The sequence below is a fragment of the Fukomys damarensis genome, unplaced genomic scaffold (assembly GCF_012274545.1).
Source record: "Fukomys damarensis isolate Sample0158 unplaced genomic scaffold, DMR_v1.0_HiC HiC_scaffold_23, whole genome shotgun sequence".
Lineage (NCBI taxonomy): Eukaryota > Metazoa > Chordata > Mammalia > Rodentia > Bathyergidae > Fukomys > Fukomys damarensis.
This window is the reverse complement of record NW_022900935.1, coordinates 49,768,828-49,783,604: the sequence shown is the minus strand read 5'-3', so window position 1 is coordinate 49,783,604 and position 14,777 is coordinate 49,768,828. Positions and strand designations below refer to the sequence as shown.

General features: G+C 39.2%; 1 protein-coding gene and 1 pseudogene across 4 annotated transcripts in view; one reads left to right on the top strand and one right to left on the bottom strand.

The window, feature by feature from the left end:
• The window catches only part of Ddx42 (DEAD-box helicase 42), a 46,144-nt gene that overhangs the window by 30,208 nt on the left and 1,159 nt on the right, over nucleotides 1-14,777 (bottom strand). For all 4 annotated transcript variants that reach the window (XM_010616734.3, XM_010616736.3, XM_010616733.3 and 1 more), the window contains exon 2: nucleotides 2,613-2,849. In XM_010616734.3, the coding sequence (XP_010615036.1) occupies nucleotides 2,613-2,833 (221 nt within the window). In that variant the 5' untranslated portion in view covers nucleotides 2,834-2,849. The remainder of the gene's footprint in view (nucleotides 1-2,612; nucleotides 2,850-14,777) is intronic.
• On the top strand, nucleotides 6,158-6,246 carry LOC117287409 (annotated as a pseudogene).

Here is a 14,777-nt window from a genome sequence, read left to right as displayed (position 1 = left end):
TGGGGATTTAGCTCAGTGGCACCACAGCTGCCTCCCAAGAGCAAGGTCCTGAGTTCAATCCCAAGTACAAGGAAAAAAAAAAGAAGCAAACTATAAAAAGCTAAGGTTAATTTACCACTCAAGAAAAAGACGGTCTCTTAGACAGAAGATTTCTTTCTCTCAATAAATTTTTCCTATTCTTAAAACAAAACAAACAAACAAACAGAGGCAAACCACTTTCTGGTTCCCCTTCTGACTCTCTTAGACAGCTTTGTTTCTTTCAATAAATTTTTCCTATTCTTAAAAAAAAAAAATGCATTTTTAATAAACTTAAGAGTAGCCTATGTGTACAGTGTTTATAAAGTCAACAATAGTGTACAGCAATGTCCTAGGCCTTCACATTCATTGACTAGCCCAGAACAAATTCCAGTTCTCCAAGCATCATCCATAGTTAAGTGCTAAATAGGTGTATCTTTTTTTTAACCCCACCTTTAGTTATGTTTCGATATACAATTGCAGCACTGTGCCCCAACTGCCTACAATAATAAGTAACATGCTACACTGATTTATATAGCCCAGAGACAACAATACCACAGAGCCTCGGTGTGCAGGCTGTACAAGCCAGATTTGGTTAAGTACATGATTTGATATTCATGGGACAATGACATCAACTAAGTATTCGTCTGTCAGAATGTCTCCCTATCATTAACCAATGCAGGACTATATATACACTAGCACAGTCATTTATACAGTAACTGTTATACAAATATAAATGCCATATTTCAGTCATTAATATAGTAGGCTCTATTTAACTAATAAAACAGTATTCTGAACTAATTAATTGCTGAGCTAAATCCCTGGCCCTGGTAACTGATTTTGAATCAAAGCAATTATTGTAGAGCTAGACTTAAGGGGACAATAAGAAAATTGTGACATTCTCTCTAATGTATGCTAAGTACAGGAGATTTAGCTCAGGGGCACTGTACCTGTCTCATAAGCACAAGTTGTGAGTTTCATCCCTGGTACCAAAACAAACAAACCTCAAGCAGTGCCATGACCAGGTTGGAAATAAAAGCAATAAAATATTTCCTGAAGGTTACTGATGTAGCTCAGTGGCAGAGCACTTGCTTCATGTGCATGAGGTCTTAGATTTGATCCTCAGGACTATAAAGAGGAAAAAAAAAAAGATTTCTTTCAGATTCATTATAGAGAGAATTTTTTTTCCCTTTGAGCGGTATTGGGGATTAAAATCAGGACTTCATGATTGCAAGGCAGGCGTGGTGCAAGAGAAATTATAGAAATAAAAAGTCAAACCTTCAAATCCCAGCTTTTTATAACATCTTACTAGACATGCAAAAATAAAACTTATAATTGGTGATTGTTTCCTGAGAGTTGTGGGTTAAATATGAATAGATTTTTTTCTACTACTGTAAAATGTTATAATTAATAATTGTGAGGACCAACATTAAGACAAGATGCACTTCTCCTAGTTCCAACAACTGCCTGTGTTTTTATCTGGGAAATTACTTCTGTTTAGAATTTTTCTAGAGCCTGATTGATCTGTTTTGTTACTTCCTATGCTGAGTTCAGGGTGTCCTGGTGGTTGATTGTCAGGCTTTTCCACCTTGTTTCCCCTATAATTTGCCGTTGGTGAACTTGCCTGTGTTTACAAATGATTTATATGTGTATTAAAAATTAAAGACCATCAAGAACCATATTAATTTTGTAAAACTTTTCAGCCACATTTAAGCTTAAATGGCCCCAAATCTTTCAACCATGTATTATTCTATAACTGCTCACTGGAACAAAAGCCAGAAAGAAACCATGATTCATGGAACAAAAAACGTATTAAGGTCACAAGTATTATATTCCATACAAAAAGTAAAATTGCAAGGCATGGTGGTGCACACCTGTAATCCTAGCACCTGGGATGCTGAAGCAGAAGGACTGCCAGTAGTTCAAGGTAAGCGTGGGATACACAGTGAGTTTGAGCCCAGTCTGGACTACATGGTGAGACCATCTCAAAAACCAAACAAAACAAAAACCAAAAAAGTAAAAGTGACTTATTAGAAACAGTGCAAGTAGAGGGCAGGGAATTGGCTCAGTGGTTCCACCACCTGCCTTGCAAGTGCAAGGGCCCGAATTTGATCCCTGGTACCAAAAACAAAAACAAAAACCACTAGAAACAGTGCAAGTCAGTGAGGTAAACAACTTAAGAAGTCACATCATGGGAAACAAAGTTTTTCTTTGCCTCAATTTCTGCTGACAGAATAAGAATTTCAAAGGGCATCCCTTTGCTAAATCACCAGGAACTACCATTTAGGGTTTGTGTGTGTGTGTGCGCGTGTGTGTGTGATATTGGGGATTGCACACAGGTCCTTGCACAGAGCTACATGCCTACCCTTTTTTATTTTTTGAAACATGGTCTTGCTAAGTCAATAAATTACCCAAGCTGGGCTTAAACTTGTGATTCTCCTGCCTCAGCCTCCCAGCCTCAGCTGAAATTACAGGTGTATGGTATCATGTCTAGCTTCTTTTTCTCTTTTTTGGGGTGGCAGGGTTGAATTAAAGCCAGGGCCTCTTGCACGTTAGGTGAGTACGCTACCACTGAGCCACACCCCATCCCAACTTACGCATTTTCTTCATCAAAGTTGGCCCTTTTAGATCCAATTTTGTAGAAAGAAGGAAGCTGTGGTGGAGCCGACTTTCCAAATCCAGAAGAAGAACTAGTTGCCCCAAAGGCACTATGGGATTGTTGTGGGAGTTTAGGTTCTTCCTTCTTCCCAGCACTGATGGCAAAACCTCCAAAACCAAATCCCCGCTTAGTGCCAGGGCCACCTTTATTCCAGTTCATGGTGCCAATGATTGACCTGCAAAGAACAAGATGTGTGAACTTTTATTTATTTTTTTCATTGAGTTTATTGGTACTATTTAAGTATACAGTACAGTTACATTCATCATTGGGATCTTGTACCTTTACATGACAGATCTTGCTTCTCTTTTATCCCCCATACACCTGCCCTTCCTTCACCCCCTCCACTCTCCCCTATTTACAAAGACTTTGCTTTAATTTTTTCCTTTTCTCATATTTTTTCTTTTCCCTTATTTCCTTTCCCCTACCCTTCCCACTTAAGATGTGTGAACTTTTAAAAGATTTTATTCAACTTTATAAGCAGCCCTACTTAAATTTCAACTTTGATCCACAATTTTATTTTAAACTTTTTTTTTTTTTTTTTTTAGACAGGGTATCATTATGTAGTTCAGACTTCCCTCGTACTTAACTGTGTAGCCCAGTATGGTCTCAAACTCACAGTGATCCTCCTGCATCAGTCTCCCAAGTGCTAGGATTACAGGTGTGCACCCACCATGCCCGGTTTAAACTTGTTTTCAATTCAAACTTTAACAATACACTTCAGATAGAAAACCTCAAAGAAACCAGATGTGATGGCACACACCTAGCATGCATGCAATCTTAGCACTTGGGAGGATGAAGCAAGAGGAATGCAATTCGAGCCCAGCCTGGGCAACTTAAGTGACTTACCAAGACCTTGATTCAAAATAAAAAAATAAAAAGAACCAGGATGCAACTCAGTGTGTGAAGGCCCTGTATTCTATCACCAGCACCACCAAATAAAAAAGAAAACGTCACTGGGCAGGGGATTTAGCTCAGTGGTTCCGCCGTCTGCCTCACAAGCACAAGGACCTGAGTTCAATCCCTGGTACCAAAAGAAAAAAAAAAAAAGTCAACCAAATGGTATTTCCTAACATACTAAGAAATTGTTATTAATTTTATTGGGATCTCAAACTAAACATACTAAGAAATTGTTATTAATTTTATTGGGATCTCAAACTAAATAGAAATATAGTATTAATATTATCCTGTTCAAAAGGATGACTGCTTACTAATATTAAGTTGTAAAAACTCAGAAAAAATAATTTAAGGAATCTCATATGGGCTAGGCATTGTATTAAAGACATTAAGATGAAAAGACTTAAACTCTTCATTTTATCCTTAAAGAATTTATAGCCACTAAGAAAACAAACAAAAAAACCCTTAAAAAACAGCTCATAATATGCTTGCTATAATAAAGTCCGAAATGTTGCTGGGTGTGGTGGCACGCTCTGTAATCTCAGAACTTGGGAGGCTGGAACAGGAGGATAACTAGAGTTCAAGGCCATCTGAGCTACACAGTGAGTTCAAGGCTAGCCTGAACTACAAAGCAAGAACCCATCCCCCCAAAAAGACTGAGATATTATCAGCAAAGCTGTACCAAAACTAAAAGTTATCCTCTCATAATGACATGTAAAGAATCAAAACTCAATAGACAACATCACAGGCAGGTATAGTTGCAAAAGCCTAGTCTGCTAAGGAGGCCGAGCAGGAGGATCACTTGGGTCTAGGAAGTTCAGATCAGCCTGAGGAACACAGCAAGGCTCAAAAAAGACAAGATGAGATATTTGTAGATAGTATCTATGTATATTCTCAGAAGGGTATTTATGAACCATGCATTAACTGGACAACTATTCACTTAGAACAATATCCCAAAAGAAACTAAAATTGTTGTCCAACTGCCTTGTTTCCAAAAGTGTTTAGCCTATATGTAGTAAAAGATTACAAAAAAATTTTTAAGTATCATAAAATCAATTCACAAACTTTATCTTACTAATCTTGGTTTCAAAAACTTTTTTCAGCTGGCACATGCCTGTAATTCCAGCAAAATCACTGAAAGTTTGAGGCCAGCCTGGGCTACATGAGTCCAAAGACAGCCTGAACTATACAGCAAGACCTTGTTCCCCTACAAACCCCCAACCAATCAAAATCCTTTTCCTCAATTTTTTTGTAGGGTTTTTTCTTTCCCTCAAAACTTGTTTTGGGGAAGTACTGAGGATTGAACCTAAGGCCTTCATTCTGACTTATATCCACAGCATCCCCACCAAGCCCAGTCTTTTTTTGAGACAGGGTCTTGCTATGTATTCCACATCAGTATTCAGCTTACCATGTACCTAGGCTGGCTTGAACTCTTGGCCAGACTCCTGAGTGCTGGGACTATAGATATGCATCACCATGCCTGGCTTTTTCTTATTCTGATAGTCTCATTAAATTGCTGAGTTGACCAGGCTGGGCTGTAACTTGTGATTTTCCTGCCTCAGCCTCCCAGAGTGCTGGGATTTAAGACATACAACACCATGCCTAGCTTCAAAGAACATTTTTTTGGGGGGTGGGTACCAGGGATCAAACCTGGGTCCTTCTGCTTGGAGGCAGGCGGAAGCACCACTAAGCTAAATCCCCAGCCCTTAAAGAGCCAAAGAATCTTTTCTTTCTTTCTTTTTTCTTTTAAAGAACTTTTTCTAATGACATAGTTCACCTAAGTTTTACAGGAAAGCCGAAAACTCACAAAGCAAAAAGGAACAAAATTTAAAACTATTTGAAATGTCCTTTCTTGATTTGTAGTTTTGTTTTATCTTATTTTCTCTATGTATGTGTATATACATACCAAACGTACTGGGGATGGAGCTCACTGCAAAGGCCCTGGGTTCAATCCCTAGCATTGCAGAAAGGAAAAATAAATTCAGGTAGATTTTAAGGACCACATAAACAGGGCTGGTGATTTAGCTCAGTGGTTCTGCTGCCTTCCTTGCAAGCGTAAGGTCCCAAGTTCCATCCCCGGTACTCAAAAAAAACAACAACAAAAAAAAACCCAAATAAAAACCTTTCAATGGCGTACTGAAAGTTTGCTGAGGAAGCAAGTGTACTTAGGCACTGGACATTTATAAACTAAAGGTACAGTTCCTATCATCAAGAAGTTGATGGCGTAGTTATAGCCAGCTTAAAAAAAAAATATGTTGTGGGTACTGAGTGGTACAGTGCTTTGTCTAGCATGCATAAGGCCCTGAGTTCAATTCCTATTACCTCAAAAAGCAAAAAACCCAAGATGATAGGCAGGGGACTGTATCTCAGTGGTTGAGAACATGCTTAGCATACATGAGGCCCTGGGTTTAATCTTCAACACAGCAAAAAACAGAACAACATAATGCCTACCAATACAAGTACTACACAAAGTTCATTACAGAGGTCCAGGAGAGAGGTTCCCAAAGCAGGATTGACCAGAGTAAAAGTACTAATCTTAAGCAAAAAAGATTTGTTTCAAATCAGTATATTGGTGCTTGTGTTAGGTGTCTGCGTAATGGCTGCAAACAGCAAATTTCTTGGTAGTATACAAAGCCTGTTGTTTGTATGGGCTTCCCTCAGGGACCTTGGAGACAATGCTTCCTGGTGGATGGATGTTTCTGTATCTAACCTCTTGTTATCCCCTATCTAGGTTCCAGAAAGGTATGTGGGGTGCCTTTGGGAAGCCCCAGGGCACAGTGGCAAGGGTTCACAATGGACAAATCATCATGTCATCCACATCAAGTTACAAAACAAATTACATGTGATCAAGGCCCTTTGCAGGGCCAATTTTAAGTTCCCTGGAGGCCAGAAGATCTGTAACTCAAAGAAGTGGGGCTTCACCAAGTTCCACACAGAGGAATTTGAAGACATGGTACCTAAGAAGCACTTCATCCCTGACGGCTTTGGGGTGAAATACATCTTGAATTCTGGTCCCTTGGACAAGTGGCAGGCCTTACAAGACTTTTGAAGGTTTCCACTGTGCTGTCCCTCCCTTCATAACAAGTTCATCAATAAATCCTATCTCTGCCAGGTGTGGTGGCACACAAATGTAATCCCAGCACTCTGGAGGTCAAGGTAGGAGGATCACTGTGAGATTGAGGCCAGTCTGGGCTCCACAGTGAGTTCAAGGACAGCCTGAACTATTACATAGGGAGACGGCCTGGAACCCAAATGTTAATCTGCACGCACGCGCGTGTACACACACACACACACACACACACACACACACAAAGAAATCAGTGTATTAGAAAGAATGGATTCAAAACAGTAGAAAAACTGTCAGCAAGGAAAGTGGTTAGGAGGTCATTATAAAACAAAAACAAAAACAAAAACAAATGAATTAAAAGTGGCTGAGTCCTGAACTAAGAACTGTATCTAAGGAGGGAGGAAGAAGGGCATCATATATTTTGGTATCTAAAAAAAAGAATCAAAGGGTTATATGGCCAAAATTGTGGAAGGGCCACTAAGGGAAAAGGAAAGGCCTGGAATAATTTTGTAAATTTCCAGCTTTAAAGATTGGGTGGGTGGGGCCGGGGATTTAGCTCAGTGGTTCTGCCACAGAAACACAGGTAACAAGAGATAAGTTTTACAGGCAGAAAGGGATGTCCAATGTTTAAAAACTACAGAGAAGTCAGTTAATATAGGAATTAAAAAGCCTCTGTTGAATATACAACCAGGAGTCGTAAGTGAAAGCAGTTTCAATGGAAGAGTACGGGCACAACTGAAGAATGACTGGTAAGCAAGGGGTATAGAGTAAAGACCAGGTCAAAAAAGAGTAGATTACTTTGTAGACATTTATCAATGATTAGAACAAGTAAGTGAGGTATCCAGATAATTTTATATCCCCAGGACCTTTTATTTATTTATTTATTTTCTGGTACGAGGGATTGAACTCAGGACTTTGCATTTGCAAGGCAGGCATGGCACCACTGAACTAAATTCCCAGCCCTCTCATTTTTTTGAGACAGGGTTTTGCTAAGCCACTAAATTGCTCAAACTGGACCAAAACGTACAATCCTCATACCTCAGTCTCCCCACAGTGCTGAGATTTTATAGGTGTCTGCTAGCACGCCTAGCTAGAGTTTTACTTTTTAAGGAAATAATGAAGCATGTTACAGTTTCTATCAACAGTTAGGAAAACTGAAGTGTGTACCTACAGAGGGGGAAAAAAGGAATTAAGTCCTGAGCAGACGAAGAGACAAGATCAAAGCTTAACAAGAATAAATAACTTACCCCAGACTAATATGAAGGGAGTAAGTTTAGATATAAATCAATCCTAGTAAATAATCAAAGGGTTCAAATTACAAAGCAGCAAATCAAATCTTTATTTTTAAAAATTCAACTTTTAAACTAGTGGTAGTGATGCAAGCCTGTAATCCCAGCACTGGCAGCAGAAGCAGGAGGATCGCCATGAGTTCAAGGTTCGTCTAGCTACACAGCAAGACCCTATCTAAAAAAAAAAAGAACAAAACCAAAAATTCTATTTCTGCCACAAGGTGAAAACTGCTTAATGACTTTCAGACTCAACAAGATGCAAAAGCTATATCCTTTTGGTAGTTATCTAGAGAACAATGGCCATTTTCTTTATCAATTCTAGCAAGGCTAAACAATTGTGCTTTCTATAGACTGTACTGATCAGAATGGGATCTCCACGCTGGAAGTGACAGCTCATCCTGTAATCCCAGCTGCTTGGGAGACTGAGGCAAGAGAATCATGAATTGGTAGCAAGACCCTATCTTACAATTTTTAAAAAAGCCAGGCATGATGGCATATACCTGTAATCTAAGTGACTTAGGCAGAAAGATAAAAAACTGAAGGCCAGGGCCTGGGTAACATAGTGAAACTGTCTAAAAAAAAAAAAAATTAAAAGCTCAGTGGGCTAGGCGTGGTGGCTCATGCCTGTAATCCCAGCACTCGGGAGGCTGAGGCAGGAGGATCGCTGTGAGTTCGAGACCAGCCTGGACTACATAGTGAGTTCCAGGTCAGTCTCAACTACATAGAGAGACCCTGTCTCAAAAAACGAAAAAAACAACAAAACAAAACAAAAAAAAGCTCAGTGGTAGAGAATAAGAATTGGTCTCTGATTTAAATCCTTAGTACAACAAAAACAATTCAGCCAGCTATATAAAGGTAGGCTAAGGCTAGCCTGGTCAGCTTATCAAAAACTTGTCTCAAAATTTAAAGGTAGGGTAGCAGTGCATCCTTAGTGCCTAGAATGTGTGCAGTAGTGAAAAATTTTCAGTGAATAAATATGCATCCAGACCTTCCAAAATTCTTTCCAGTTTCTGAAAACCATTACCTTCCACTATTTCAAATCTTATTATCTAACCACTTAACCTTCCTGATTAAAAATAAGCCAGATCAGGCCAGGAATTTAGCTCAATGGCACCATGCCTGCCTCGCAAGGTCCTGAGTTTGATCCCTGGTACCAAAAAAAAAGCTAGATCTTCCTCAATGCATCATTACTTATTCTCTTCACAAGTTTTTCCCATTGAACCATAAATAGGCAAGCATCCGGAAGCTTCCTGGCATATATTTATCAAATGGCTTCCAACACCCAGGTAAATGTCACAGATTTCATTTAAAAACAATCCCCTCCACATCCAATTAAAAGATAGGTAAAGGATGCGAACAGACAGTTCTCCAAAGAAAATAGCCAATCAGCACACGAAAACACATTATCATTAATAATTAGTAAAAAGCAAATAAAAAACCACAATGAGAAAGTATATCTATTAATAGCTCTCATAAAAATAAACAGAACATAACAAAAACTAGAAAATAGCTTTTCATCAGGATAGCCCTAAAGATTGAAGCAAAAGCCTAAGCTTTGAAGGCCAGGAAAGGTTTCCACAGGCACAAAGAAAGAAATATCTGTATATCATCCCACGTTCTGCCTGGCCAAGACATAGGAGCTCTGGAGGTACCCCAAATGTTCTTGAAAGAGCACTCCCAGAATATGCTTGACCACTGTCATCCAGTTCCCCCGACCACTCAATATATCATGAAAATGGAAGCGAACATACTTGTGTTCACTGTGGAAGTCGAAGCTCTATGACAGTGGTGTGGCTAAGGTTAAAACTCTGGTAAGGCTTGATGGAGAGAAAGCATGATTTATTGGTTCCTCTTGATTATGATGTTTTGGAAGTTGCCAACAAAATTGGAACTCATCTGGGCAATTCTAAACATATTTTTCACCACACACACACACACACACACAAATTTAGTATTGCCGGGCTGGTGGTACATGCCTGTAAGCCCAGCACTCGGGAGGCTGAGGCAGGAGGATCGTTGCTAAGCTTGAGACCAGCCTGGGCTACATAGTGAGTTCCAGGTCAGTCTCAACCACATAGCAAAGCCCTGTCTCAAAAAACAAAACAAAACAAAAATTAAGTATCGGCAAAGATGTGAAGAACCTCTTACACTGCTAATAGAAATGTAAAACAGTACATGGGTTCTTCAAAAGATTAAGTATAGAATTAACATATGATCCACCAACTCCACTTCTGGATATATACCCACAAGAATCAAAAACAGAGGTCCAGAGATTTAGATCAGTGGTTCCACCACCTGCCTCACAAGCACAAGGTCCTGAGTTCAATCTTTGGTACAAAAACAAAATAAATCAAAACAAAGCAGAGACCTAAATTCTAGATATTGAGGGGCCTAACATGTGTGAGGCCCTAAGTTCAATTCCCAGCACCACAGGAAAAAAAGAAAATATTGATACATGATGTAACACAAATGAACCTTGAGGACATTATGTTAAACAAAATAAGCCAGTCACAAAAGAACATACATCACATGATTCCACTTATATGAAGTACCCACAATAGTCAAAATTCAAAGACAAAAAGAGAATGGTGCTTGCAGGGATGATGAGAGCTAGGGTGTTATTGTTTAATAAGTAAGAAGTTTCAGTTTTCCAATCTGAAAATAGTTCTGTGGCTGATGGTAGCAAAATGTGAATATATTTAATGCCACTAAATCGTACACCTTAAAAAAATTTTTTTTTCCCCTTTTTGGTACTGGGGATTGAACTCATGACCTTGTGCCTGCAAGGCAGGTGCATTAGCATGGTGCGACTAAGCTAAATCCTCAGCCCCTCTTTTTTTCTTTTTTTAAGATAGGTCTCACTATGTTGTCCAGGTTGGCCTCAAACTTCTAGCAATCCTCTTGCCTTAGCCTCCCAGGTGCTGGGATTACAGGTAGGCATCACCATGCTCAGCTCTAAAATGGTTAACATTTTAAATTCGTATTTTAAAGTTAAAAATAAATAAATAAACTGGGTGTGGTGGCACATTGGCTGCAAAGCTGGTATTGAGTGAGGCAGCAGGATCACAAATTGGAGTTCAGCCTGGGTAACCTAGTGAGACCCTGTCTTAAAATAAAGGGAAAAAGCAAGGCTGAGGACATAGCTCAATGAGAAGGCCCTGGGTTCAAGTGCCAGTAGCATCATTAAAAAAAGAAAAGCCATTGTGAAAATTAAGAAGAAATTCTATCTGCACATGTATTATTGTTATTTTATCCAATTTAGGGAGGTGTAGTGTCTGCTTTGAAATGCAAACATATTTGTGAAAATTTAACTACTTATTTTTTAGCTTTTAAAAATATTCCTTTACCCAGGTATTATGGTACATGCCTATAACCTCAGAACTCTGGGAGGCGCAGGCAGAAGGATCCCAAATTTGAGTCTGGCCTGTACGACTTGGTGAGACCTTGTCTCAAAATAAAAAAGGGCTGGGAATGCAGCTCAGTGTAAAGCCTGAGTTCAACCCCCAGTACAATGCTGTCTCCCCCAAAAAATCCTTTAAAAATTGTGTGTGTTTTGGGCCAGGGATTTAGCTCAGTGGTTCTGGAGTCTACATCATAAGCCCAAGAGCCCAAGTTCAAACCTCAGTATCAAGAAAAAAAGTCTGTTTTACTGGAACCTACAACTAGCAAATACTCCATAATATATGTGTCTCTATATAGTAAAGTTATAATAATGTAAGTTCAAATAGTTCTAAGTAAGGTGGGGTAGGGGGTGCATGCCTATAATCCCAGCACTTGGGAGGCTAAGGCAGTAAGATTATAAATTCTTGTCCTGCCAGGGCAATTTAAGAGATCCTGTTTCAGCCAGGTGTGCTGGCACATGCCTGTAATCCCAGCACTCAGGAGACTGAGGCAGGAGGATAGCTGTGAGTTCGAGACCAGCCTGGGCTACATAGTGAGTTCCAGATCAGTCTCAACTACATAGTGAGACCCTGTCTCAAAAAAACAAACAAACAAAAAAAGAGATCCTGTTTCAAAATAAAAAGAGCTAGGGATGTAGTTCAGCACAAAAGCTCTGGGTTCAATCCCCAGTACTATTACCTGTACCAAGAAAAGTTATAGTATCAGGTGTTTTATCCCCAGTACTATTACAAGTTCCAAGATAAGTTACAGTATCAGGTGTTTTAAGACCAGACAGAGATTTTGATGTAGATACCAATTCTGGAAAATCAGAGTTCTGATATCTCTAGAAAAGTCATCATTTTAGGAGTCAGTATTTCAGATGAGCTTTGGAAGACAGGACCTTTATGAAGAGATACGAAACTTAATGGGGAGGGAATTCAAGCAGAGGGAAGAGCATTTACTAGAGTACTTGGTTTTCTTGGGAAACTGAAGTACAAGTAGGGAAACTCTGGGAAACTGGAATGGTAAAGCAATACTGCCACAACGGAAGGTCTCAGTCCATCCTGACTAAGCTACTATATTGAACAGAAGTGACAAAATCAGAAATGTATATTTGGAAGGTATGTCATGAAAAAAAAAAAAAACCTAGAGAATGAGGTTCTTGAAGAGCATCTCAATGCTACATCTTTGATGTGACTTTTACTTTCCCAGTAACCTACATGATACCACTCTGTCAAAGGAAGTAGGAATCTATGCTTTTTTCATTTTTTTTGTTTTACTATTACTTCATTATTTTACAATTCAGAAGCACAAATGAGAATCTACTCCAGAAAATATAATTGACTTAAAATTGAGCCAGGTGTGGTGGTGCACTTATAATCCCAGCACTCAGGAGGCTTGGGCAGGAGGATCACCGAGTTTGAGAACAGCCTGGGCTACATAGTGAGTTTAAGGCCAGCCTGAACTACATAGCAAGACCCTGTCTCACACACACACAAAAAAATTGATGTGTATCTCAGGTAATTTATTTAGCTTCTCTGGGTCTCATCTTCTTCATCTGTACAATATTGAGAATACTACCTACTGAGTTCATATCAAAAATGTGCGTATGGGCCAGGGATTTAGCTCAGTGGTTCCACCACCTGCCTCCCAAGTGTAAGGCCCCTTAATACATAGTAGCTGACATTGTGTTTAATATCATTAGTTCTCCAGAAATGAACTTTCCTCTGGTAAGGCGGTACTATCAGATCTCTTTCAACTCAAAGAATCATATCTAAGTGCTGCGTTACATTCAGATGTCAGAGATCACTGTGAGTTACCAAATGGGAGCAAGCTTCATAGAAGAGCTAAAGCCAAAGCTAGGTTCTTCAAGCTGGGTAGAGATGTGTGAAGAAAGAAGTTACTCTAGGGAGGAAACAGAGAACTACCAAAGGCTAGGAAATGGAACATATATAAGAAATGTTCCTGCCAGGCATGGTGACACACACCTGTAATTCCAGCACTTGGGAGGTTACTAAATCACAAAGATCACTGTGAGTTCAAGACCAGTCTAGGCTACATATTGAGTTCAAAGCCACCCTGAACTACATAGCAAGACCTTGTTTCAAAAAACAAAACAAAGTGCCTAGATCTGTGTTTTGAATAAGAGTGAAAAATAAGATAGGAACTAAGATTTTTTTTTTAAATGAACTAAAAAACTAGATAAACTGCATTACTTTACCACTTGAATTGCTGAAAGAGAACTGAGTTTTAGTAGACAGTTGATTAGCATCACCTCTGCCAACTAATCTGCTCTAAGAATTACCTTACACACTAATTAGTTCTATAATGAGAATCTGTATAAAAAATAATTCATATTTTGCTAAAACCAAATGTAACTATCTCCTGGGTTATAGTTACTTTATAGCAACCCCTTCTTTCTCTTTTAATGAAACTAAGGACTAATTCTAACTATCCTCATGATAGAGCACAAATCTGAAGAACTTCACTGCTCTGTGAATTATGCTACATTATTACAATGTTAGTTAAACCTTATCACCCTTCTGCTCCATGGTTCCCATCTTACGCAAAATAAAACTGAAATCTTTATAATGGTCTAAAAGGCTGTTTGTTTTGCCCATCCTTTCCTCGTTTTTTCTTGACCTTATCTCCTACTACTCCCTTCTTTGCCTAGGCTCCAAGCACATCCTCTCACTGTCCTCTAACAGGCTAGCCTTGTTCTCTTCAAGGCCCTTTATGCTTGCTGTTTCTTGCTCCAGATACTTCTACAACTCCCTCACCTCCTTCTAGTCCGCTTAAATATCAGCTTGTCATAAATTTCTCTGACCACTCTACTAAATTTTCCAACACCCACACCCATTCCTCCTTTCCTAAGCCACCGTTTTTCCTAAGGTACCGTCTTCTAACATACCCCATAATACAACTTTGTCTCTCTTCCCACTACTAGTTGCAGACTAGTAACTGATGCCTTTGGGGAGGGGGCTAGAAAATGGGTAAAGCAGGTATCAACAAAAGTAATCCTTTAATAAATTAATTAATTATTAAGCTATCCCTCTGGGTACAGGAAAACACACTTTTATTTTCACTGCTGAAAAATCTAAACATTTTTTTTGCACTAAACATTTACTGTTCACGTCTTACCTGCCAGACCTGGGCTGAGCTCTAAAAACTTTCAATTAAGAAAGTCCCTACCCTTTAGGAGCTCCTGCGCATGAATTCAGGGAAAATAGATATAGAAACATTACTTACAAAAAACACCACAGAAAGAAGCCACAGGAAACTAAATGACAGCCTAAAAGAGCAGGGGCCAAGAGGGAAATGCTCACTAAAGCGATGAGACTATAGAATCCCCCGAACTGACTAGTGTGATAATTTTTCCCTATGTTTTTGGTGTGTTTGCAATCCACGTAAATTATTTACTCACATGAGCTCTCAAGTAGGCCGCAAAAGTTTGTCTCTGGTAACGCTAATC